The following is a 24,807-nucleotide window of genomic DNA, read 5'->3' as shown; positions in this document are numbered from 1 at the left end:
ACTGTAAATGTGAAGAAAGTTAATTCTATAGTGCCACTCGAAGTGCAGGTCCATTCAGCCTGGTTTCGGTTTTCAGCGGTTTTCCAAAATCCCTCCAGACATGTGCTGACATTGTCATTGTTTCTTAAAACAGGCATGAGTCGGTTTGTTCCCCAGTTTCCCCGACATGTGGAGTTGTAACTGACATCGCTGTCGAAGAGAAGTTAAACAAAAATAAGTACATGTAAAAATATATAAATTTTTTTAGTGCCATTTTCTAAATGTTATTTCAAAATCAATTTAACCCTTTCTGCCAGGCTTTTCGGTTCTTAAATTTAATTGTAATATTATTTTCTAGCCGAGTTGTTTTTTTATATTTTATGTAGTAAATGTCCTAAACTACAATTAATTACCATAATGTCAATAACAAATATGTATATTTTAATGTATATAATTGTAATAGTAGAATTTAATAATTTCGTAGTCATAAAGTATGATGTTGACCTGGGTGTAAACCGTGACCCATACATTCAAATATTGATTCACTCCATGTATCGCTGAGATGTAAATTGTCCACTTCAGCAGACAAATGGACTGAGAGGGGTCAAAATAACTGAAATCCAACATGGCAGTGAGTGTATAGCTACAAAAATTTTTTTTTCGCAGAAATACTGGTTTTGCATTCTTGCCCAGGCATTTATGCTTTGTGTTGTCCCAGTAGCTGCAATAGTTGAAGTTGTTCGTAAACCGTTCCCTGAATAGCTTGCCTGTATTAACTGCACACATTAAATCGCATAATAAAACAAATTCAAATCAAATTCAAAAACACTCTATTACATTTTCCGCTGTTTAAAAGAAAGATTATGCTTGTGCAAAACATTATCAAACTTTCAAGTTATGCGCCAGTTTTCGTAAGCCCAAAAAATATTCAATAGTTTTTTTCAAAAAAAAATTATTTTATACAAAAATAACCATAGCATTGTGTTGTAAAAATTTACAGTAGTTTCATTGTAGTTTACAACTTATTTCTTGGCAACTGCTTTCCAAAGGAGTCTTTTGTAAGAATACAAAAAAAAAAAATTCTGCGAAGACTTTTCCAAACGTGATCTAATGCATCTCGTTCCTTTAAACCTTTGCTCTTATATTTTACAAGCTTACTTAATTATTTTTTTCATTTTAGATTTCAGATAGAATGTTTCTATTTTAAGATCTGTATAAAATAAAATAAACCAGGGGCACAAATCAGTCGGATTCTCAAGGGGGGCCGTAAAAAATTCCCAGGGAGGGGGTGGGGTTCGAAAGTTTCGCACGTGGGTTTTTAACGGACACAAGTCATCGCTGGGGTGCTTGCCTGTTGCACATGGCCCATTCTCTGTCCTACACGCATGCAGCACGCAGAAAACATTCAAAATACCTATACCGAAAGTTTTTCCATAATACAGAGTATTGACGTTTATGTTTATCAAACCCGTTTCACAGTCACGATGAGACATGCCTCGCTGAGCATAGCCAAATTTGACTACTCACGCTCGTTGAAACTGGACAAACAGACCTAGTGCGCGGCAACTTTCGTAATATTCAAGGAGGAACCCCAAAAAGATAGACTGGACGGTTTTGTTGGTCCGGAATAACAAAATTAGGACTCTGGTTTATTTAAATATAGCTTTCTTACATTTTATTCCCATCTGTTGTAAAATTTTTGTTTAGTAACAAATTAGTTGTTTAAGTATTTTTTGTATTAGTAGGTATTGTATTTTTGTACTGTTTTTCGCGAAGGCTGCAGCCCGTAAATTACCGTGAAGTTGTGTTTTTTTGTAAATTAACTTCAAGTCCATGTCATGCCGCAAATCGTGTGTGATTAAACGTGCTCAGGGCAGTAATATATTACTCTATTTCTGACATCATCCTGTCCGGTTTTGGTTTCATAGTTTCCACGCTTTTTAGACATCATAGGTGGCTGCGTACCCTGACTCGTGGTCGGAGTACCTCGAGCTACGCCTCAACGATTTTGCAAGCACAGGAGGGCCCTCTTTCAGCGAGGGGCTTCTTAATTACAGGGGGGGGCGAGACCCCCTGCCCTCCACTACCGGGATACACGCCCATTGGGTGATATTGCGTTGGAACTCCATGCAGGCGCGGCCATCGCGCCTCCCACTCTCCGGAGCGGACGTGTCTCGTCCGCCATTTGTTCCCGCGCTTCGGCCCTTCCCCCCCTCCACCCGGATAAAGGAACACTCCAGCGGCGAGGCGGTTATTTATTAATACATTGCCGGCCCTCGGTGGGGTCCTTACCCGGTGTTTGTAACTCCATTCTTCAATCCGTCCCGCCTGATATTGCTTTACGCGGGGTGGGGTCGACCGCCTCGAGATGGATCGAGAACCACGAGGAATGTATCGATTTGTTCGCATTAGAGCGCAGCGAGCCGCCCCGGTGATTCACGCGCGAGAGACCAGCAACACCGAGTCTGCTGCTCCCACAGACCCCGCGGTGTTTATACAACAACACGAGCCGTGTGTGACGTGGACTCCCGCAGAAGCAGTTCGCTCGAACCTTGGGTGATACCTTAACCCCTGACCTTTATCCTGCGAATGCTTAAATCTCTTATCCTCTAATGTGTTTTGTAGTTTTTTTTATTTCGCATCCCAAATAAATTTTAGACAAGAGCCACGGCTAGCAAAAAAAATATTCCAAGATATTATTAATAATTATTTCTTATTTGGTTCATGGAAGCGCTTCTCGACAGCACACGTTAAATAAAATTAATGACGACACTTTCATTTACAGTAGAAGAAAATGCAAAAGACCCGAAATATTATCTTAACCTTTTAGAGGCAGTAAAAAAAAACTTTTTGCCACACGACTAATTTCTAGGGACCGGAAAAATTCGCGTTTTCAATTACCTCTAGGATAAACTCCATGATTCTCTATGTACTTGTGCAGATTACACCTGCTGATTGGCTACTAACTCGTGTTAACTGGGAAGCTTGTGATTCGATACTTCTTTTGTCGAACTTTTCCATTGGTACAGAGTCCTTCAGATAAACTGTGTCCCAATCACTGAAGAAGCAAGGAAAGCAAATGTATTTGGATTCTAGCCAATCGCGAAATGGACCTGCGAATTTTCAGGTCTCTACTAATTTCACACCAAATAAATTTCTATTGGCACGAACTTCCAAACCTTATAACAGGGGATTAAGTAAATCCGGAACCTGGTTGTAGATTGAACGTGTCACGTTAATGACATCGGCAACTGAGCAGGAACATTACGAGTGTTATTAACTATTAAAAAAAATCCCGAAAATTCAAGTTATTACCTACCTAATTAATTTTTAATTAGACACACAGGAACTGATGTTACACGTCCATTTATGTGTTGCTGTTTGTTGATGCCCGATTAAGCGTATTTACGTTGAGTGTTAAAAACGTATTTTTTTATGAAGTATCCAGTTAAGAAAATTAATTGCTAATTCATCTAATCACTTCAATCTTTTGTCCTTTTAAGTAATTGATCCAATTTAAAACTTGCAGTAAGCATCAGGCATAACTGACAAGCTAATATGGATCCTGGTCCGTGGCCTGCATCTCAATCGGAAGGACACCGCTGTAGATACTGCAGCAAGAAATATGTCCTGAGAAGGAATACTAGACGTTATTTACGAGAAAAATGATTGTGTTAAAAACCGCTACGCAAAAATGTTAAGTTGTGATTGGTGTGGCAGGTTGTTCACACGAATTGATAGCTTAAATTATAATAGACAAATTAAAGTAATTGAGGTGCACTTCGTTGCATTTTATGGTGTATTGACTTAAGTTCCGCTGTTTATTTTCTGTTTTATCGCTATTCACCAGATCGTCTTGCTTGTAATCATTAGTACTTGCTGGTAAATGAATTGCTGCTGTGAGGAGACAAGTGCCGGCATTGGCCTGGAGCCATTTCGGGTGGAACGCGGGAAATTCAAATCAGGTCGGCCGGACAAGGGAAACGCAAGGTCACCAACACAGGATACCTTCGCTCCGTTAGCGCTGGCTTGATAACTCGCGCAGACGCGCGGTGACGTATTGCTCTCAGACGTCACCAGCCGAATTCTAAAAACGACTTATGGTTTTGATGCGTGGTAAAAAATGGATAATTTTGGCCGTCACTCATGAATAGGGGTATGCATATTTCGCGAAAAGATTTCGAGACCAGCTGAAAGTCAAAACAATGTAGCACCGTCTGTGTTTCGTGATTCGGTGAATTTCTTTCAGGTAAATTTCGATTGTTCTAACACCAATCACATTAAGTCAGTGCGGAATCAAACGCGTCCTGAGTGGCTCGGTAAAACAAGGCGACGACTTCTCTCGCAGACGGCCGCCAATCACAAGGAAGAAACCGCTGGTGCGGGTATACCTAGTTGCAATCTAGTAGACGTTCAGGTTTTTTTGCGAAACATGCCTGCCCCTACATGAACTAACTATTCCTTGTGCATTTTTTTTTTCACATATAAAGCACGCCTGAACCGTCAAAATAACGCATCGTGAGGTCCATTCTTTAGTTAATTTGAGCAATTGTACTGTGAACTCTAATCGATACGTTGACTTAAATAAATGCATCAATTACACAAGTTTAGAAATTCTTAAAAAAAAAAAAGTGTTTATTTGTCAATACACGTGCAAGTAGTACCTATGTTTTAAAAATTATAATAACATTTCAATGATGATGATGGTCATGAAAATCAAAGGTTCTTAAAGATAACCGTGTATTTTTTTTTTTAAATTGAACCAGCCCCCATTTTTTTTAACGAGCCATTATTTTATAGAGCAGTTTTAAAGTTATATAATTTTGTTCTTGACTGTAAACAGAGCGACGATCCTTAATGCGAAGTAAATTTCAATGGTGACAAATTAAGCGCGAACAATTTGTTTCTGGACATGGAACTAATGCAGAGAAATGAAAGTGTGGAAAGAGGGGGGGGGGGGGGAGAGGTTTGTGGTAGAACCTGAGTTGACCGCGTATCATTTTTTTCGGTAAACTACATTCGCCGTTCCGGGTCGTTACCACAACGCCGAAATACCATAACGCAGAATGTCAAAATTGACCACATCGCCGACAGCTATAGAAAACTGATGTGTACCACAACGCCGAAATAACAACTGAATGAATTTGTGTGTGTTTCTTAAATGCACCTTAACGCCGAAATACCACAATCAAACCTAACCTTACCTAACCTAATCTAACCTAGCGTAATATAACCTAACCTAACCTAACCTAATCTAACCTAGCGTAATATAACCTAACCTAACTTAACCTAGCCTATCCTAGCCTAGTCTAACCTAACCTAGTCTAACCTAACCTAACCTTTGTGGCAGTCCTGGAATGACATTTTTCGGCGTTAGTGTATTTCGGCGTTGTGGTACACAGCAGTCTTCTAGCTGTCGGCGTTGTGGTGCGTCCCCACCGACATGGCGAGTCTCGAGGCACCCACATGCGACCCCTTCCCCGCGGACGGCCCGTGGGCGGAGCTGGTCATCTTCGCGCAGTGTGGGCTCACGGTGAGGCAGGGGGGTTCCCCCGACGCGGCATTCCGCGCGTTCGCCCGCGAGGGGCGCGGCGCGCGTCGGCGGGTCGGGCCCTCGTCGTAAGAAACAAAAACAAAACCTTCCCTCGGCCTGTCTCCGCTACGCCCTAGCGCCGCGGGGCCCGGCCGCCGCCCGAGTCCAGTCGCCTGGCGACCCTCGTGTCCAGAGCACGGGCGTGCTCACAGCTCGTGTCGCCCGGGGGGTCAGGGGTCGTTCCCGGTGGGTCGTTACCACAACGCCGAAATACCACAACGCCGAACGTACAATAACGCCGAAAGCCAAATTAACCGCAACGCCGACAGCTAGAAAACTGCTGTGTACCACAACGCCGAAAAATGTTGCTGCGGGGAAGGGGGGGGGGGGGGGCACAGGAGCAAAAGGAAAAACAACTGAATGAATTTGTGTGCTAACCTTACCTAACCTAACCTTTGTGGCAGTCCTGCAATGACATTTTTCGGTGTTGTGGTTATTCGGCGTTGTGGTACACATAAGTTTTCTAGCTGTCGGCGTTGTAGTCAATTTGGCATTCGGCGTTATTGTACGTTCGGCGTTGTGGTGCGTCCCCGTACGCGGGAGGGAGAGGGGGATATCAGGGATATATCTTCCCTTCCACCCCTTCCGCGAAAATGGCAAAACGTTTTTTTTTTAATGTCACTGAAGGGAATTATGTTATTTCGGGCGATGCGAGGTGAGCTGTTACAACACCCGTAATTTCAACTATGTGAAAAGTCGCGTCACCTACAGCTACTATTGTACACTGTAAATGTTTTTTTTTTGCTTAATGTAACAGAAATGTTCATGTAAAATGACATATTTTTGTACATTTTCGTGAAAGAACTGTATCACTACAAAATAGTGTCCGCAGTAATACTGGGTTCGGACCATTACCCGGGCATTTATGCTTCTGTGACCCAGTAGCCTACCTCCAATAGTTAGAGTTATTCGTAAACCGTTCCCTGAATAGCTTTCCAGTTTTAACTGCACGTATTAATAAGCATAATAAAACAAATAATTCTATTTTTTCATAATCAATTATATTTTTCGATGGTTTTAAAAAGATTATTCTTGAATAAAACATCAATTAAACTATTACATTATGCCCCAATTTTTGTAAGAAATACTCATTATTATCTCGAAAAACGTATTTCATATATGCAAAATTAACCATAGCCATTTCTTGTTGACGTGTGCTTACGGCACACATGTAAGTACCTGAAAGAAACTCGACCAATCACGAAGCACAGATAATGCTACAGTGTTATAACTTTCAGTCTCAAAATATTTTCGCGAAAAATCAAATGTTCTTAGCTGTAATTTATCAACACCCGGTATGCATTATTCCACCGGACATTCTGATGTTTTTCAGTTTCACATTTTTCCAGTCAGTTGATGGTATATTTTCTTGCCACAGGCTAAGGTTTATTTCTTCCAGAACATTCCTTGTATTTGTTTGATTGTTATCAGTTTATAATGACCACGTTGTCGAAAACACATAAAACTCAAATGGTAAACATAATAATAATTCTTGCTAACATTTTATCTTCAGAATGATCACTTAACAAAGGCGGATATGTCAGATCACCCACATGAATTATGGCACAGCTTTCTACATCCTACCTGGCGTCCTTGTATTCGCAATGCTTATATATACGTTCTATTATATGCATGCACAACTATCCTGAATGAGTTACAACACATATGACACAACTGTAAATATTTAAACGCGTTGTCTGGATTTTTTTTTTTCCTTCGAACAGATGCGTGTATTGTGTTTGGGAAATCCCTTGATGTTACAAGTTGGTTGATTAGTTGCTGTTTTTGTATTATTGTGTCGTTCTCGATTTCACTTCAGTTACTAACATGGCAAGTAATGCACTAAAAAACTCTTCCACGGCATAAATGGTTTTAAGGGACAGTAAAATTAAAGGTGTATTTTTTTTGAAAACATTAATGGAATAGTCAGGCCATACGTTCACTCCAATATTTATAGCAGAACCTTTTCGGCTCGATTGGAGTCAAATTTACCGTTATGAGTTCACAGAAAAAATTACAAAATTCTAATTTGGAAACCAGTTACCAAGAAATAGTTTCTAATACTACAAAAACTGTATTGTTACTTTGTACAAAATACGGCTAAGTATGGTTATTTTGCATATATGAAATGCTTTTCGAGATAATACTGAGTAGTCTATTTCTTATTTTCATATTTTAATTTATTTTTCATTCAGTTATAATTTTTTTAAACCTTGGAAAAGATAATCGAATATTCAATAATTCGACTTTATTTGGTTTTATCATGCTTATTATGTGCGTAATTAATATTGGCAAGCTATTCAGGAAAATATTTACGAATAACAGAAACTATCAGAGGTACCGGGGCAACACAGATGACAGTTCTTTTCATGTTAGTGTACAAATTTTTAAAAAAAAATATTTGTAGTTTTACACGTTAAATTTGAATATAAAATAATTACGTTGTAATGTTCGCTCGTAGTTTGGTGAGGTTGTCGGGGCGGGTGCAGGAGGGGGAGCGAGGGGGAGAGAGAGCGTGTCTGATTGGCGGAGGAGTCGGTTGTGTAACGTGCGGGAACGCGGGCGGCAGAGGACTCGACGCCCATGCGCCCATGCCCATTGTCTGCGGGGTGCCGGGGAGCAGGCGGGCGACGAGGCTGATTGGTGGGCACGACGGAGGCTACTCCCGTCGCTGGTCGAGACCCCGCAAACACTCTCCCTGTCTCCGCGGGCGCCGGGCAGTCGGCGGCGACGCCTATTACTAGAGACCGGAAAAATTCGCGGGTTCAATGACCACTAGGATAGACTCCACGAGTCTCTATGTACTCGGGCAACTATCACCTGGCCATTGGCTACCGACTCGGGACACCTGTTTACTGCGATTCTTATGATTAGATACTTCTTTTGTTGAGTGTTTGCCATTGGCTCAGAGTCCTTCAGGTAAATTGCGGTCCAATCACTGACGCAACATAAAGCTAAACGAGTTTGGATTCCAGCCTGTCTCGAAAGAAATCCGCGACTTTTTCCGGTCTCTACCTATTACTAGAGACCTGAAAAATACGCGGGTTCATTTCGTGTTATGCTAAAATTCAAATAATTATACCTTACTGATGCTTCTGCCATAGGTCCACTGTTAATCTGGAGGACTGAGGGCCAATTAGTGGAGACCGGAAAAATTCGCGGGTTCAATGACCTGTAGGATGAACTCCATAGTTCTACGTACACTCGGTCAAATTTCACCCACTCATTTGCTGCTGTCGTGTGAGACCTCCCAGCGTAGCAGCCTGTGATTCGATAAAGCTTTGGTTGGGTGTTTCTCATTGGCCCAGCGTCATCCAGGTGAGTTGTGAGCCAATAGCAGAGGCAGCACTGAGGTACAACTATTTGTATTTAAGCCTATCGCGAAATGAATTCGCGAATTTTTCCGGTCTCTACCAATTAGAGACCCTCACTCATAGACGTGTCGAATCACAGACACCCAGTCGAGACGACTCACAAGTCAGCAGCCAATGAACAGTTGGCATTTGCCCGAGTGTGTAGAGGATATTGGAGTCTATCCTGGAGGTCATTGAACCCGCGAATTTTTCCGGTCTCTACCTATTACCACTTTCCTGAACCAACATAACCCCGCGGATAGAGACCAGGAAATTTCACCGATTCGTCTGGTCTCAGAGTGGACTTCAAAAGTCAGAAAGGTGTGCTCGACCCACGTTTGCTTTTCCCTATGGTTTGATTTCTTAGCGAGAAAGATTTTCATCCTTTCTCAATCGGCGCTATCTGATCCGCTCACCACTCTCCTAGCTGGGCATCGTCGGCTCACGGTCGTATGAGGGGCGTGTCCCAATAACTGCGGCACTGCGAGAGTGTGAAGGTTTGCATTCCATCTTGTGACTTGGCGAATGCGCGGAATTCCCGTGTCTCTAGCCGTGGTTTAAAGTTCTTAAGTTCAGATTCTGAAACCAGGGCGGAGGGACAGGGGAGCAGTGGCGACCTCAGGTGGAAGGGACGAGAGTAATTTTATCATCTCCCCCCCCCCCTCTCCCCAGAAGTTATGAAAAGATAGGGAAAATATCAGAGACGACATTATGTTAGTCAATAGTAATGTAAGTTTTTTTTTATGCATGTGTTCTAATTTCTACGTCATATAATGTTACGGTCACCGCTCAAATATCACAGTTGTCCTATGGACGACGAGAAGACCGCGCGCCAGTCCAGAGGCGACACCGCGCTAGAAGCACCAGCGAGCGTCGCGCTTGTCATCAACGCCTCACTAACACAGATACACCCCGACCAGAAGGAAAGACGCCAGTTCTCAGTCCTTACATACAATAATATCTGGAATGTTCGTTTGGACTGTTCGCTACCCGAAGCGTACCTAAAGGTGCACATGCGGGGATCCGGTCTTTTTTTACTCCACGCAGGCCAAGATAGTCTGAAGAAAAAAAAAAACATGTTTGGTTTCAAATGACCCCTTGGCCCTAATCCTCGCGCGCGTGTGGGCGCCGGCGACTGGGTGCAGGAAACAAATCGCGCGCCTCTTGTCGGCGAACACGTACTGCGTCGCGCAGGGCGTGTCGGCGAGAGAGGCATGGTGTCGGCAGCCGGCCAACTGAGTGCCGTCAGCCACAGACGCCCGGGACGACTGATTCACGGCAGCTCGGCGCGCGCGCCTGCCAATCGACCGTCATGCGCGTGCGGCCGTCGAGGCGTTCACAAAGAGACATGTGCGCGAGTCTTCCAGTGTTCGCGACTCACTGGTGTGTTAACATCTGACCCCGGAACCGTACAAAACCCCACGTGTGAATAGTCTTATAAAAACGAAACTCGGGCACGAAATTTAACGTAGAATTAACTCTTTAAAATAATTCAAAGCCTGATAAATAATTGCGAATTGTATTTTCAGCCATATTTACGACGCCAATCACAACTAGTTTCTTCACCCGGCGCTATAATTTCCTGTCGCTACTTCGACTGTTAATACATTTGATTACCAGACCGAAATTTTTAAACTATATAACGAAACGACTCCAATAAAAGCGAAAAAAAAAAAACCTTATTACTATAAAGTTTACCTTTGGCTTTGTGAACTTCGATTTGCGCCATCCGCCACAGATAGCAGCACCGTGGTTACACATTTCCGTTCCGTGCGACTTCTGCTCTATTCACGAAATTACTCTTACCAAATAGCGCATACCGAGAGCTAAGATGTTCAACATCATAAAAAAAAAAAAAGTGGTTGAAATTAGTCTAGTTATGTCCCTGACTGTAGCATAATCTGTGTTTCGTGAGTTGTCTAGTGTCACCACACTAATCATAATAAGTCAGTAGAGATAACTATTATCTTTGGAAGATTTGTGCAATGGGAGTGCATGACTTGACGTCCAAAAGCTTGCATCAAGTCAAGTCAGTAGGAGTAGAGGTTCAACGCGTCCTGAGCGACTCGGTAAAACACGTCAGTCCTTGCTGACGGAAGGAATCGCTGGCAGAGGCACAGGCGTGATTCCGGGGTGGCAAGGGGTAACATTTGCCTCTCCATAATTGTCCAACCCAGTATTTAGCCACCCCATCATGAATTCAAAACATCAATATTTTACAAACAATAGTAAAATAAAATTTTACAACCACGGCACATTCTTGATTCATTTTTAATCAAGCCTTGCTTATTAAGCTCAGTAAAATAACATGTTTATTAGAAATTGTATGTTGCAATTTTAAATAGTAGTGTAAATGATATCTGCTTTGGAAATGGTTTGGATATTAATTAAAGTAATTAACAATGAATATTGTGGTGTTGAATACAGGAAGTTAATAATTATTTTGTGATTTTGTGGCGAAAATAGTTTGAAAAAGGATTAAATAACTAACAGTTTAATGCTAGTTTTTTTTTTTTTTAATTTTCTAGGGGACGACCTACCCCTGCTCAATGGCTAGGGACAGGAAAAATTCGCGGATTCAATGACCTCTAGGATAGCCTCCATTATCCTCTGCACTTCTCAAGTAAACACGCGGGTTCATTGGGTACTAAATTGTGAGGCGTCTCCCACTGCGGGTGGCTTGTGATTCGACGCTTCTTTGGTCGATAGTCTCACATCGGCCCAGAGAGCTCCAGTTAAACCGCGAGCCAATAGCAGAACAAGCAGAATTGTACACATGTTTAAATTTCAGCCTATCACGAAATGAATCCGCGAATTTTTCCGGTCTCTACCAATGGCGGCTCCAGGAAGACCTCTCAGGCAGGGCTCTCACACACAGGAGGATGCAGTTAATAATCATGACATTGCCCTTGGGATATTCACATAATATATGGTCTCAAATACTGACATTTAGTATTTTCGTACAAATTTTGATTGAAAGAAGAGTTTTAGCACATTAACGAAAGTATTTAAGTGAACATTAATATTCCGCACAAAGAAATAAGGGCGGTCCGGTGTGGGCAGACCAGGTCGCGGGTAGGGCGGCAAGGGAGGGCGGACTCACCCTGCTGGAAGTAGTTGGCCTTGCGCACGTAGACGCAGACGAGCGCCATCAGCTGCAGCTGCGACAGGCGCTGGCGCGTGGACGGCGGCAGGGGCAGCAGGTCGCGCAGGTTGGAGATCTCCGCGTTGATGAGGTCCCGCCGCAGCTTGCTCGCGCCCTTCGTCGACTTGGCCGCGTCGAACCTGCGGGCCGAGAGAGGGGAGGGTCCCGTCAGCGCCATCCGCGTACATCTGCACACTCGCATGCTCTGTGTGTTACAGTGCCTACTCAACAGCTTTCCAGTATTAACTGCGCACACTGAAGTACAGTTATTGAATATTCTATTCTCTTTTCCATGGTTTAAAAAAAAGGGGGGGTTGTCTGTAAAGTAGGTTTACGGACGATAATTTTACGTGATAACGTCAAAACTCATAAGAAAACATTGATGAAAAATTGCATACTTTTTAATTTTCAAATATTATTTACAGTTTTTGCACATTTAATTTAAATAAATCGTTTAAATGTAATCACGAACAATTAGTTAAAAAAGCCCACCCAATTAATTAAAAAAGCCCGCCTTAACCTGTTTGATATTATAGAAGATTTTCTCGCACGGCTGCTGGCCGGTTCTTGCACGCTCGGCTCAGGCGGAACATGACAATTTTTCGTGCGTGCAGCCAGCTTTCAATGATTTACAAGACGTTATCACGTCAAAAATATTATGCTTGAATTAAAAGTCAATTTTCGTAAGGAAATACTCAGTATTATAACGAAAAAGTTTTTCAATTACGCAAAATAAAATAGCCATAGATACTATTTCTTGGCAAATGGTTTCCAAAGGATACTTTTCCAAACGTTCAGAAAATATTTGCGTGTGTGTGCGCAGGTAGGCGGGGCCCGTAACGACATTCGGCGCAAGCGCGCTCCAGAAGGGGGGGAGGCGATAGCCCATCCCGAGATCAATTTTATTGATTAGTGTATATTTATGTTTACTTAAATATTTAATTTCATATGTTAAACTTTCATCTCATCAAAAGTTGCATGGAGCTACTAAGGTTCTGTATTTGAAACCTGTAATTCTTAAATAATATTCCAAAACCAATATCTGACCACTTGCATTTTTTGCAACTACGACCTTTTTTGTGCGATAGCTAGAGACCGGAAAAATTCGCGTATTCATTTCGCGATAGGCTAAAATACAAATAGTTATACCTCAGTGCTGCCTCTGCTATTGGCTCGCAACTCACCTGGATGACTCTGGGCCAGTGAGAAACACCCAACCGACGCTTTATCGAATCACAGGCTGCTACGTTGGGACGTCTCACAAGACAGCAGCCAATGAGTGGGTGGCATTTTACCGAGAGTACGTAGAACTATGGAGTTCATCCTACAGGTCATTGAATCCGCGAATTTTTCCGGTCCCTACCAATCACAGTAATTCAGTGCGAAAGCAAACGCGTCCTGAGTTGTTCGGTTGAATAGGGCAACGACTTCTCTCGCCGGACGGCCGCCAATCACAAGGAAGAAATCCCTGGTGCAGGTGTATACCTTGCTGCAGTCTAATTAATAAGTGTTCAGATTTATTCGCGTAAAATGCCTGCCCCTACGAAATGGTTTCCAAAGTATATTGTTCTAAACGAGTGTGTATGCGCAGGCAGACGGGGCCCATAACCACATTCGGCGTGGACGCGTAGCGCAGCCACGTGTCTCTCCGGGCGCAGAGCACCAGGGCGGGGGGAGGGGAAGAAGGGCCCGGACATCGCTCATGTTCTCACGTGCCGGCGCGGCCCCTCAGGGCCCGGTACCCCCCACCCTCCTCTCCTGTTGGTCGGCGAGGTGCGAGGGGGCGGGCCGCCGCGAGCTGATTGATGCCCACCCCGTCAGCGCGCACGTGTGTGAGTGTGTGTGGCGGCATCGCGTCTTGCGGGCAAACCTCGACATCCTGGAGTCTTATCTGGTTCCGATTGGCATTTCCGGCGACAGCTGCGCGACTACTGCTTCCTGACGTGTCGCCGGCGTGTTGCGGCTGACAGCTTAATTAACCCCTCCCCCCCCCCCCCCCCACAACACTTACTAACACACGCGCAACACACACGCGCGGGTGCACAGCTTCAGAGGGGAAAAAATATTCCAATGCGCTCATGAGGACTGCCGACAGAAGTGAAAACCCTTTTCCGCAATTTTTACGAGAAAAAAAATATCACATAGCAAATTTGTTTTATCAACTTTAGTAAAAATAACTCCTAAATTACTATAAAAATACGCATTGCATAGTAATGGTAGGTATTTAATAAATAAATAATAATGATGTTCTTAATTTTTTAGGTTATATTGCTACAAAGACTCCGTTTTACTTCGTTATTCAAACTATAATATCTATATGAGAATATTAATATATTTTATACTCACTTTTTACTGCACAGTACCTAATCGTTTACTTAAGATTTAAAAACGCAATAAGTTATACTAATAGTATGTAACAGATATAGTGTTATCTTTAACACGTCACGTGACCATGTCGAATTTACTCCCTATCCAAACCTTCCCATAGAAGTTTTCACTTCAAAAACACGTGAGTGCTGTCTTGTTTGCGGGTGAGTTGTTATTTTTGAAATGTATTTTTATAAGAGCGAAAATTGCTGAAACGCGTTTCTCAGAATTATTTTTACGCGAGGAAAAAACCGGTACAGATATTTGAAAGCGCTCTAATGTCTTGCATTACATCTTTACCTTTATTTATATGCCATCTAATGCTATGGCTACCGCTCAGATCTCACAGTTATCCTGTGACGACGAGAAGACTGCGCGCCAGTCAAGAGGAGACACCGCGCTAGAAGCACCAGCGAGCGTCGCACTTGTCATTCCGCAGTTAATGGCGCCAGACGCGGTTCCGCCATCAGGACAAAATCAAGGTAAAATTGAGATCTGCGCTTGCTCGGAATTTAGGCAACAGATAGGTCACGGAGAGGACACGTAAATCCGTTCCCTATAAATAAGGGACTGGCCGTGTCCTATCGTACCTACTATAGGAATGCGGTTAGGGTACATGGGTAGCACATCCTACCTTATCTTCGTGTCTTGGAATACCGGGCCTAGACATCGATCCCGCTCTCCCTTCTCAGAAACCACCGGTTATTTCAACTCCTCTATACTCACTAGCCTTGGCCGGGCATCAAGCCATCACGTGCCAGAAGATACAATTACTCCCTCCTGCACGAGCTCATAGATCTGCTGGGGAAGGCAGGGGAGGGGGGGGGGGGGGGGCTAGTGGCCACAAACACAAGCAGTATCGGAAGTCACAAATACCTAATCTCGCCGCTGGTGAGGAAACTGGTTGACGTCAATTCATGAGGTATGTGTAGAGACACCTGTATTTCGCGAATACATTTCGTGTCAAGGTGTTTCACAAAATACTGTAGCTTTTCTCCTGTGGTTATTGGCTGAGGTCGGTGAGAGGTGTCGTCCCGCTCTTGACGGGGCCAATGAGAATGTGGTCACCGTACTGCTGCACCCTCACAATTTGCCACGACTCTTAGAAAAAGCTACAGTGTTTTGTGAAATACCTTAACATGAAATGAAATCGCGAAATATAGGTGTCCCTAGTTATGTGTGGTCACAACAATGATGATGGCCGTTATGAAATTTGACTTAGTTGGGGCAAATCCCATATTTTAGTGGAATGTTTAAAATTGCCAATAGCTAGAAAGACCGGAAAAATTCGCGGATTCATTTCACGATATGCTATAATCCAAACAACTGTACCTTTATATTGCTTCTCTTATTGGCTCACAGTTTACCTGAAGGACTTTGAGCCGATGAAAAACCTTCAACCAAAAAAGTATCGAATCGCAAGCGTCCCAGTTGACCGGTGTCACGAGTCAATAGCCAATGAGCAGGTGGCATGGCCTGAGTGTGTAGGGGATTGTGGAGTCTATCCTAGAGGTCATCGAAAGCGCGAATTTTTCCAGTCTCTACCAATAGCTGACATCAAATTATTGCCTCGTGAGTACATTAGATTACAACATTTGTTATTTATTTGGAAGATGTTCAACAATTTGAATATTATCGACCGTCACACCCTGTCTCAGGAAATCTTGGTGTTAGTAAATGATTTCGAAAAATGCATGCATTAAAAAATTGATACGCTGTAATCAGTTTTTCTTGCAAATTCAAGGTGAAAATTGTTAACATATTGCATCTGCACTTGTAAGAGTTTCAGGATTTCATTTTCTTTCAATTAGACTATATATTTTTTTTTTGGAAAGTGGAAACTGTTAATTTTTTTATTTATTTCAAAGTATGACCAATATGGTAGTGAAAATTTAAAACGATGTTAAAGGCTAATTTAACGGTTATTATTTCGTTATTTAATCTGCAAGATCGTTGTTGAAAGCGCCTGCGTGCCAGTTCACTGCCTCGTGAGTAGGTGCGGAGAGAGGCACGTGATGGGCGAGTTCGTCACGCGTTTACATTTGACATAACTGTGGCTGCGTTCGACAAGAAATTTTCTAACTCATCGTTATAACCTGAAAAATTCGCCGATTCATTTCGTGTTATGCTAAAATTCAAATAATTATACCTTAGTGCTGCTTCTGCCATTGGTCCACTGTTAATCTGGAGGACTGGGGGCCAATTAGAGACCCTCACTCATTGAAGTGTCGAATCACAGGTTACCCAGTCGAGAAAAACTCACAAGTCAGCAGCCAAAGAACAGTTGGCATTTGCCCGAGTGTGTAAAGGATATTGGAGTCCAACCTAAAGGTAATTGAACCCGCGAATTTTTCCGGTCTCTACTCATCGTTGTCAATAAATAGAGACTAGAAAAATTCGCGCTTTTGATGACCTCTAGGCTAGACTACACAATCCCCTACACACTCGGGCAAATGCCACCTGCTCATTGGTTGCTGACTGGTGACACCTGTCAACTGGGACGCTTTCGATTCGATACTTTTTTGGTGAAACGTTTTTCATTGGCTCGAGACCTTCAGATTAACTGTGAGCCAATCAGAGAAGCAATATAAAGGTACAGTTGTTTGGATTCTATCATATCGTGATATGAATCCGCGAATTTTTCCAGTCTCTATCAATGAATAGTCGTCGACGAGCGATCGTGCACGATGTCCGCGCGATGTTCTGGACGCGGCAGTGCGTGTGTCAGTTCCCGGACTCCGGAGGCAAGGACCCGGGGGACTGCCCCCCCCCCGCCCCCCTCGAGCCGGATGGACAGCCGCCGTCGAAGGAGCGGGTCTCCGCCCCGGCCGATCAGCGCCTGCGATACCCGGACAGCCGCCGCGGTCTGCCCGCTTCCCTACACCGCAAACAAACCGGAGGAATCCCCGCCGAGAGGTTTTCTTGGTCGGTCCTGGGTCGGAATAATAGTGGTTGATTCCGTCAGCAGCATACGCAGAATTGTTAATATGTGTGTGGACTTGATGGATGGGAGGGAAAAGAGACAAATAATGGAACTACTTTCCCCCGCTGTTCGCTTACCAATTATTTCCTTTTTGTTGGTGGGAACGATGCACAAAATAATCCTTTGAAAAACCAATTTCCAAGAAATAGTTTGGATTACTAAAACAGATTACCTATATTATAACTTTGTGCAGCACATGGCTATGGTTATTTATGAATGTACAAAGTAAATCGAATATTCAATAATTTGACTTTTATTTTGTTTTTAACCGTGCTTATTGATGCGCCCATCATTCGATACAGGAAAGCTATTCAGTGAACGGTTTACAAATTGATTCTAACTATTGGAGGTACTGGGACTGCACAAAGAATCCTAACCCAGTATTGCTTCGAACACTATTTTTGAACTGATACAGGTTTTTTTCCGTGTAAATGTACAAACACACACATATTTGTAGATTCACGTGAATATTTCTAATCGATTTACAAAAAAAAAATTTAGAAGGTTTTTTATGAAATTGTGTTGAGGGTGTATACATCCCTCATCACCCCTTCTGAGTATGACCCTGGGTTCCATGTCGGGCAGGCTGGGGAGACTCTCTGACAGACAGCACTCCGGCCGGACCAGGCGCAGATGTATTCCGACCTTGCGGCCGGCAATTCTGAACGTTCCCCTCCCAATATGCGCCCTTGAAGGGTAGTGTGGGAGTATCTTCCAGTTATTTTTTAAAACATTCCAGAGCTTTTTAATATACAGAACTGTGAGGGATCGCTCACTGTTGTTGATAAGCGGCTGGGGCCACCAACCCAGCATAGTCGCCGCCTCAGCCTCTGTACCTCGCTCAGCTGACCAGACAGTTGGCTGTGTCCTGAGCCCAGCACTGTTGGCGCCTCCCCCGGTCTCCCGCATCATACGGACCAGGTACTGGCCGAGGGAAGGATCTCTGACAGCTTGCTGTCACTGGCAGGGCCCCGAGACAGTCTGACTGTGGTGTCAGCCTTTCTGACCCCGCGCGGTTGGGCAGACCACACACCTGTTTCCCGTTGGGCCCATCACGGACGACACCAGGTAAGGGCGTCCAACAAGGAACTACCGGCATTGTTGCTGAACACTAGGGGCAGGAATTTTTCGCGAACAAATCTGAGCGCCTATTAGACTGCAACAAGGTATACCCGTACCAGTGGTTTCTCCCTTGTGATTGGCCGCCGTCTACGAGAGAAGTCATTGCCTTATTTGACCGGGCCAATCAGGGCTTGTTTGATTCCGCGCTGACTCACTGCGATTGGTGTTGTAAAATCTGCATTGACCTTAAATAAAATCACCCAATTAAGAAACACAGACGATGCTACAGGGTTTTAACTTTCAGCTAGTCTCGGAATCTTTTCGCGAAATATGCACGCCCCTGCTGAAAACTTGTCAAGAAATATGGAGGAACGTCAATTTACTTCTGGGATGAAAAAAAATCTATCTCTCGTGACTATAACTCCGACAGATGGAATGGAACTGGCGATTTCCCAGCTGTGCCCTTAACCACTAGGATGCGAGATTCTGGGTGTTTTCAGACACCAGCGGTCAGTGACCGAGAGCGTGTACGGAATTTAAAGCGCCCAAACTCTTGTTTGATCGGAAGGGCGAAGTCTTCATCTAGTCACTGCCTCGTAGGACATGATCAAAGCACGGCTTATTCTGAACGGAAGCTGCCCGAAGAACCTCTCGGAGACAATGTATCGGGAACTGAAACTCTTACAAGCGTAGATGCACACTGTTAATAATTTCCACCTTAAATTTACCACGAACGCCGATAACCAACCATCAATTTTGATGCATGAATTTTTTAAAATAATTTCTTACTTTCAAGATTTTCTGAGACAGTGTTTGACAGTCGATGATGAAATTTAAATTGTGAAAAAAAAGAAAAAAGTTGATTTTTAATGTATCCACAATATAAAATGTTTATTGTAGTTAACTATTAGCAATTTTATACATTCAACTATATGGGGTTTGCCTCAACGAATTCAAATTTCGTAACAGCTAACATGTGGTCAATACAATCGAAAAAATGTTTTTTTTTTTTTTAATTACAAATAATGTACGTGCTTGTCAACGAAGAATTTACTTCACTTGAAGGACGAGTTTTTCGTTTACTTACAATCAGCTGACTTCTTGGAATCTACACCGGGTTCTAAATTCACGTTTTTTTTCTGACTTGAACAGCGGGAAAAAAAAACCAACAACAGTGCGTTTACTGTGAACTTAACAAGTTATGGAGAGGGTTTTGTTAACATATACCAACCAAGATAACTCTCATGCGTTCATATTCAAAGTAAGAAAATTCAGCACCCAGGAATTTATTAGGATGGTCAGATAATTTTATAACTACCATTCTTCGTAAATTTACGTAAACATTTGCAACAGCGTAGAGTTGGGCTTGCCCCATAATTTATTAACGTATTTAGGACACACTGCGAGGACCGTTTATACGCGTATATTACTGCAGCACTATTAAGGCTGCGCCCATTAGATGGCTGATAAGATAATTGTAGACATAAAAAGATTCCTTTTTCGGAAATATCGCGTCCGATTCCAGCAAACATGTCTTATCTAAGAGCGTCGCGAGAAGTTGTCCCCCCCCCCCCCCCAATTGCGTAACCTAGTTCCTTGCTTGATCAACTCGAACCGATGCTATCTGACTGAAAGCACGTGGCGTAGAAGAAAAAAATAAATTTTAAAAAAATATATATTTTTTTTTAGTTTTATTTAATTAACTTCAAAAAGAAAATAGGCCTAATGAAATATGACTGAATCCTAGACTAAGAAGTAACAAGAATCTATATAGTTAATAAGGGAAGTTTCAAATGGAATTTGTGAAATACGTTTACAGCTGTACATCGCATATTAGATTTTAAGGCTCAAAATGGTATGAGTACTTCGTATGACCCTAAGCACTTCTTTAGCACTGGATAATCAAAGAATTATGTAGCAAAAATTATGATTTTTTTAGATATATCCCGTGTAACTTAAATTTCACGAATGTTAGTAACTTAACAGTTGAATATATCATGGGAATTTATTTAATATGTCTTGTTACTTTAAAACTTGTTATCAATAACACAAATTAAAATTCAATTACAACCAATACTGATCAATAAGGATAAGGCTATCGGGATTATTACTTCAAACAGACGTGGCTTCAGCAGTTGCTGCTATAAAAAGTCATTCGCCGTATTTTTTGATCACATTTCGCATTATTAATCAGAAGATTTACTTTTTTTTTTCATTGGCCTATAGTCCTCTAGATGGTGTCGTACAACCCGTGATCCAGCTATTAAACACCTTCATGTGCACGAACATTTCTATTCTAGACTGTCACCGAATAAAAATAATAATAATATTAATAATGCGTGAGGCCACGCACTTTTTTGCGAAACGATTTCCAGACCAGCTGTGTGTTAAAAACTTTGTAGCATTGCCAGCGTTTTCGTGGGTTGGCTTGGGTTTATTTCCGGTGCACCAATCACAGCCATCCCAGCGAGAGGGAAAACGTGTCCTGAATGACCCAGTCAAACGGGGCAATCAATGGCTTCTTTTGCAGACCTTATTGCTAGAGACCGGAAAAATTCGCGGATTCATTTCGAGACAGGCTGGAATCCAAACTCGTTTAGCTTAATGCTGCGTCAGAGATTGGACCGCATTTTACCTGAAGGACTCTGAGCCAATGGCAAACACTCAAACAAAAGAAGTATCGAATCATAAGAATCGCAGTAAAACAGGTGTCCCGAGTCGGTAGCCAATGACCAGGTGATAGTTGCCCGAGTACATAGATAATCGTGGAGTCTATCCTAGTGGCCATTGAAACCGGGAATTTTTCCAGTCCCTACTTATTGCAGGATGATGAACGATCAGACTTTGTTTTTGAAGGTGTCCATAAACTGGCATCCCGAGGGAACGGGAAGTGGATATCTCTTCCCCCACCACACGAGGTTGATTCTCCAAGAGGCCAGCCGAGAATGAAAGCACGGTAGGCAGTCGCGTCGTGCCTTACCCTTCAGCCACGCCACCGGACCGCAGTCCAGCGCCACACGTGACCGCGCGGTGCACAGGGTGTGCCTCACCCCCCAGGACCGACCAAGGTGCCAATTACCCGGCGCGACTGCGGCCCCATTTGCAATCCGACACATCCACGTAGCGAGGAGGGTTCCCTTCCCCCAACTCCCCTAGCCGACCCTTTCTACCGGGCGACTCCCCCGCATCCACCGCGACCGGGGCCCTTGCAAAATCCACCCGCGCGCGGGCCTACTGTTGCCGCGCCGCCCTGCGCCGCCCGAGCAACAACCGCCTATGTCCGCGCCGCCTGAACATCCCGCGACCCCTGGCCCGCCCCGACTACATCCTAAATGCAACTTCACGGCCGGAACAACAACAACAATAATAATAATAATAATAATAATAATAAGGGGGGGGGGGTTGTCTGTAAAGTCGGTTTACGGACGATAATTTTACGTGATAACGTCATAAGAAAACATTGACGAAAAATTGCATACTTTTTTTCATTTTCAAATATTACTTACAGTTTTTTTGCAAGTTTAATTTAAATAATTTGTTTAAATATAATCACGAACAATTAGTTATAGAAATAAACTGAAATCAAATCGATGTCAATAATTTGTTAATTTGAAATAGCGAAATTGTACAAATAAATCAAATTTTTTTAAATTGCTGGTTTTAAAATGCCCGCCTTAACCTGTTTGATATTATATAAGATTTTTCTCGCACGGTGGTTGGCCGGTTCTTGCACGCTCGGCTCAGGCGGAACGTGACAATGAGTCATGCTTAGAGACACCTGTATTTCGCGAATTCATTTCATGTCAAGGTATTTCACAAAACACAGTAGCTTTTTCTAAGAGTCATGGCAAATTGTGAGGGTGCAGCAGTACGGTGACCACATTCTCATTGGCCCCGTCAAGAGCGGGACGACACCTCTCACCGACAGGAGAAAAGCTACAATATTTTGTGAAATACCTTGACACGAAATGTATTCGCGAAATACAGGTGTCCCTAGCTCATGCTTTTTCGTGCGTGCAGCCGGCGTTCATCGATTTATAAGACGTTATCACGTCAATAAAAAAAATCACCAAATTAAGAAACACGGACGATGCTGCAGTGTATTTAACTTTCAGCTAGTCTCGGAATCTTTTCGCGAAAATATGCATGCCCCTGGTTACTCGCGGAAGTGGGGAAGTGCTGTGACCGGTGTACTTGGGCCACTCTTGTCCCGGGGCCCGGCGCCCGGGTTGAGCCTCTGGTAGCGCAGACGGTGTCACCGCGCGCAGGGCTGCAGGGGGGGGGGGGGGTTACCGGCCGATGAGGCACGCACGCGTACCGCACCCGGCTCCAGGGGGGCAGGTACCTAATGACTGCAAGGGAGGGGGGGGGGAGCATAATGACACGCCGCGCATGCCTCACCGTCCCACCACGCCCCTTCCCTTCCCCCTGGGTCCACTACCACCGCCCACCCTGCCTGCCGGCTGCAGGAACCACGGAACAAAAAAAGAAAACGCAACACCCCAAAAACAAAAAAAGTTCAATAACTACAGTTTCAAATACTCGTCTACAAACTACGCAACACGCAAAATAAAAATTTAAAAAAAACGTCAACGCAAGTGCAGCTGTAGAGGGGCTACCAACAAAATAATCATGCGATTAATAAACTTGAATAAAACCCAGCTAGATGGGTCATGGCTAGGGGCATGCATATTTCGCGAAAAGATTCCGAGACTAGATGAAAGTTAATTCACTGTAGCATCGTCTGTGTTTCTTAATTGGGTGAGTTTCTTTCAGGTCAATGTAGATTTTTACAACACCAATCACAGTGAGTCAGTGCGGAATCAAACAAGTCCTGATTGGCCCGGTCAAATAAGGCAATGACTTCTCTCGCAAACGGCCGCCAATCACAAGGAAGGAACCACTGGTACGGGTATACTTTGTTGCGGTCTAATAGGCGCTCAGATTTATTCACGAAAAATGCCTGCCCCTAGTCATGGCAGAAAGTAAAACATGCTGTGAAATTTAGCGAACAAGGGATAGAAACGTAAAGCACAACCATAATTACAAAAATAATCCATTCAATTAATTACTCAGAATAAATATAAAATTGCATGAACCATCAATAAATATAAAAGTTCATATATAATCCCACTCGTGAAAACAATATATACCATTAGCCCAACTTTCAACTTCTTGAGTTTCAGCTTGAATTTCCATCTTTAATATTTGAAGCGGAGTTCTCCGAAAACTTTTATAAGACGCAGACGTTATGCTCGTAGAAAACAACGATGTTGTGTTCATTGCATGGTGTTTTCACCTTTTGAACTTTCTCACACTGAAAGAAGATAACCGTTTTAAATATGTTTTAGTTGAACGTGAACTAACAAATGAAGCACGAGGAAGAAATTCGTTTTCAAATTACCTTTTTGACGTGAATACGTCTTTTAAATTGCTTCCATAGTGGGAGGCAATTCAATAAAAGTATGATAACAAAATCGGGGGATACAGTTTTTGATGTTGCAGCTATACATCTATCATCTCCATCCAAAATATTAATTACACCGCTGGATAGCTAAAGGATCAAAGACTTCGTTACGCTGAGTGAGGACTGTGATGCAGAAAGACTGTACAAACAATCAGGGGCGCAAATGTTTAGGATTAACTAAGGATGGGGGGGGGGGGGGCGAAAGTTTTGCACGTGGGGTTTGTACGTTGTATAATTCAAGAAGCAGAAATTTTTTTAGAATATAAGTTAAGTTTTCCGTTTAAGACATAGTTTCGACATCGAACCCGTTCCACAGTTGAGGTTCCGCGACAGCAGGCAGGCCCTCATTCTTCGAGGGGAAGCCTTCATTTCACAGACGAGAGAGCCACACCCGAAGTTCATGCTCGCTTTTTTTTGTTTACATGATTTCACAGTATCTTTAATGTAGCTATCCTAACCAAATCAACCGTCCGCAATGTTTTTAAAGTATTTATAATGTAGCTAACCTAACCTTATTGACCATTAGTCCTCATGAGTTGTCCAAAATAAAACATTCACGGAATATGGGGCGTCCCGAGAATATTTGTGGAAGACAAAGACTTCCTAGATTTTATGCGGTATGAAAAATACACAAATCCACGAAGTACGTTTCTTCAATTAGGTATTTTCCTCTAAAAAACAATTACAAATAAATACCGTTGCCTTGTTTATGGTCTTTCCTTTCATCAACACCGCCTTATTTATTTACAATGAACAAAAAAAAAAAAAACCGAAGATGCACGATCGGGCGTTTGGCTCTCTCTCGTCTGTGGAAAGAAGGCTTCCCTTCTTCGAGGGCCATGCTAGTTCCAGGGATCT

General features: G+C 43.1%; 1 protein-coding gene across 1 annotated transcript in view; it reads right to left on the bottom strand.

The window, feature by feature from the left end:
• LOC134541859 (PAS domain-containing protein cky-1) overlaps positions 1–24,807 on the bottom strand; it is a 388,065-nt gene that overhangs the window by 203,826 nt on the left and 159,432 nt on the right. Inside the window, exon 2 of the mRNA XM_063385558.1 lies at positions 12,029–12,210. Within this exon, the coding sequence (XP_063241628.1) occupies positions 12,029–12,210 (182 nt within the window). The remainder of the gene's footprint in view (positions 1–12,028; positions 12,211–24,807) is intronic.

Source organism: Bacillus rossius, assembly GCF_032445375.1.
Source record: "Bacillus rossius redtenbacheri isolate Brsri chromosome 4 unlocalized genomic scaffold, Brsri_v3 Brsri_v3_scf4_2, whole genome shotgun sequence".
NCBI classification, from domain to species: Eukaryota; Metazoa; Arthropoda; class Insecta; order Phasmatodea; family Bacillidae; genus Bacillus; species Bacillus rossius.
Note: the sequence above shows the minus strand (reverse complement) of the source record. Positions and strands in the feature narration are given on the sequence as shown.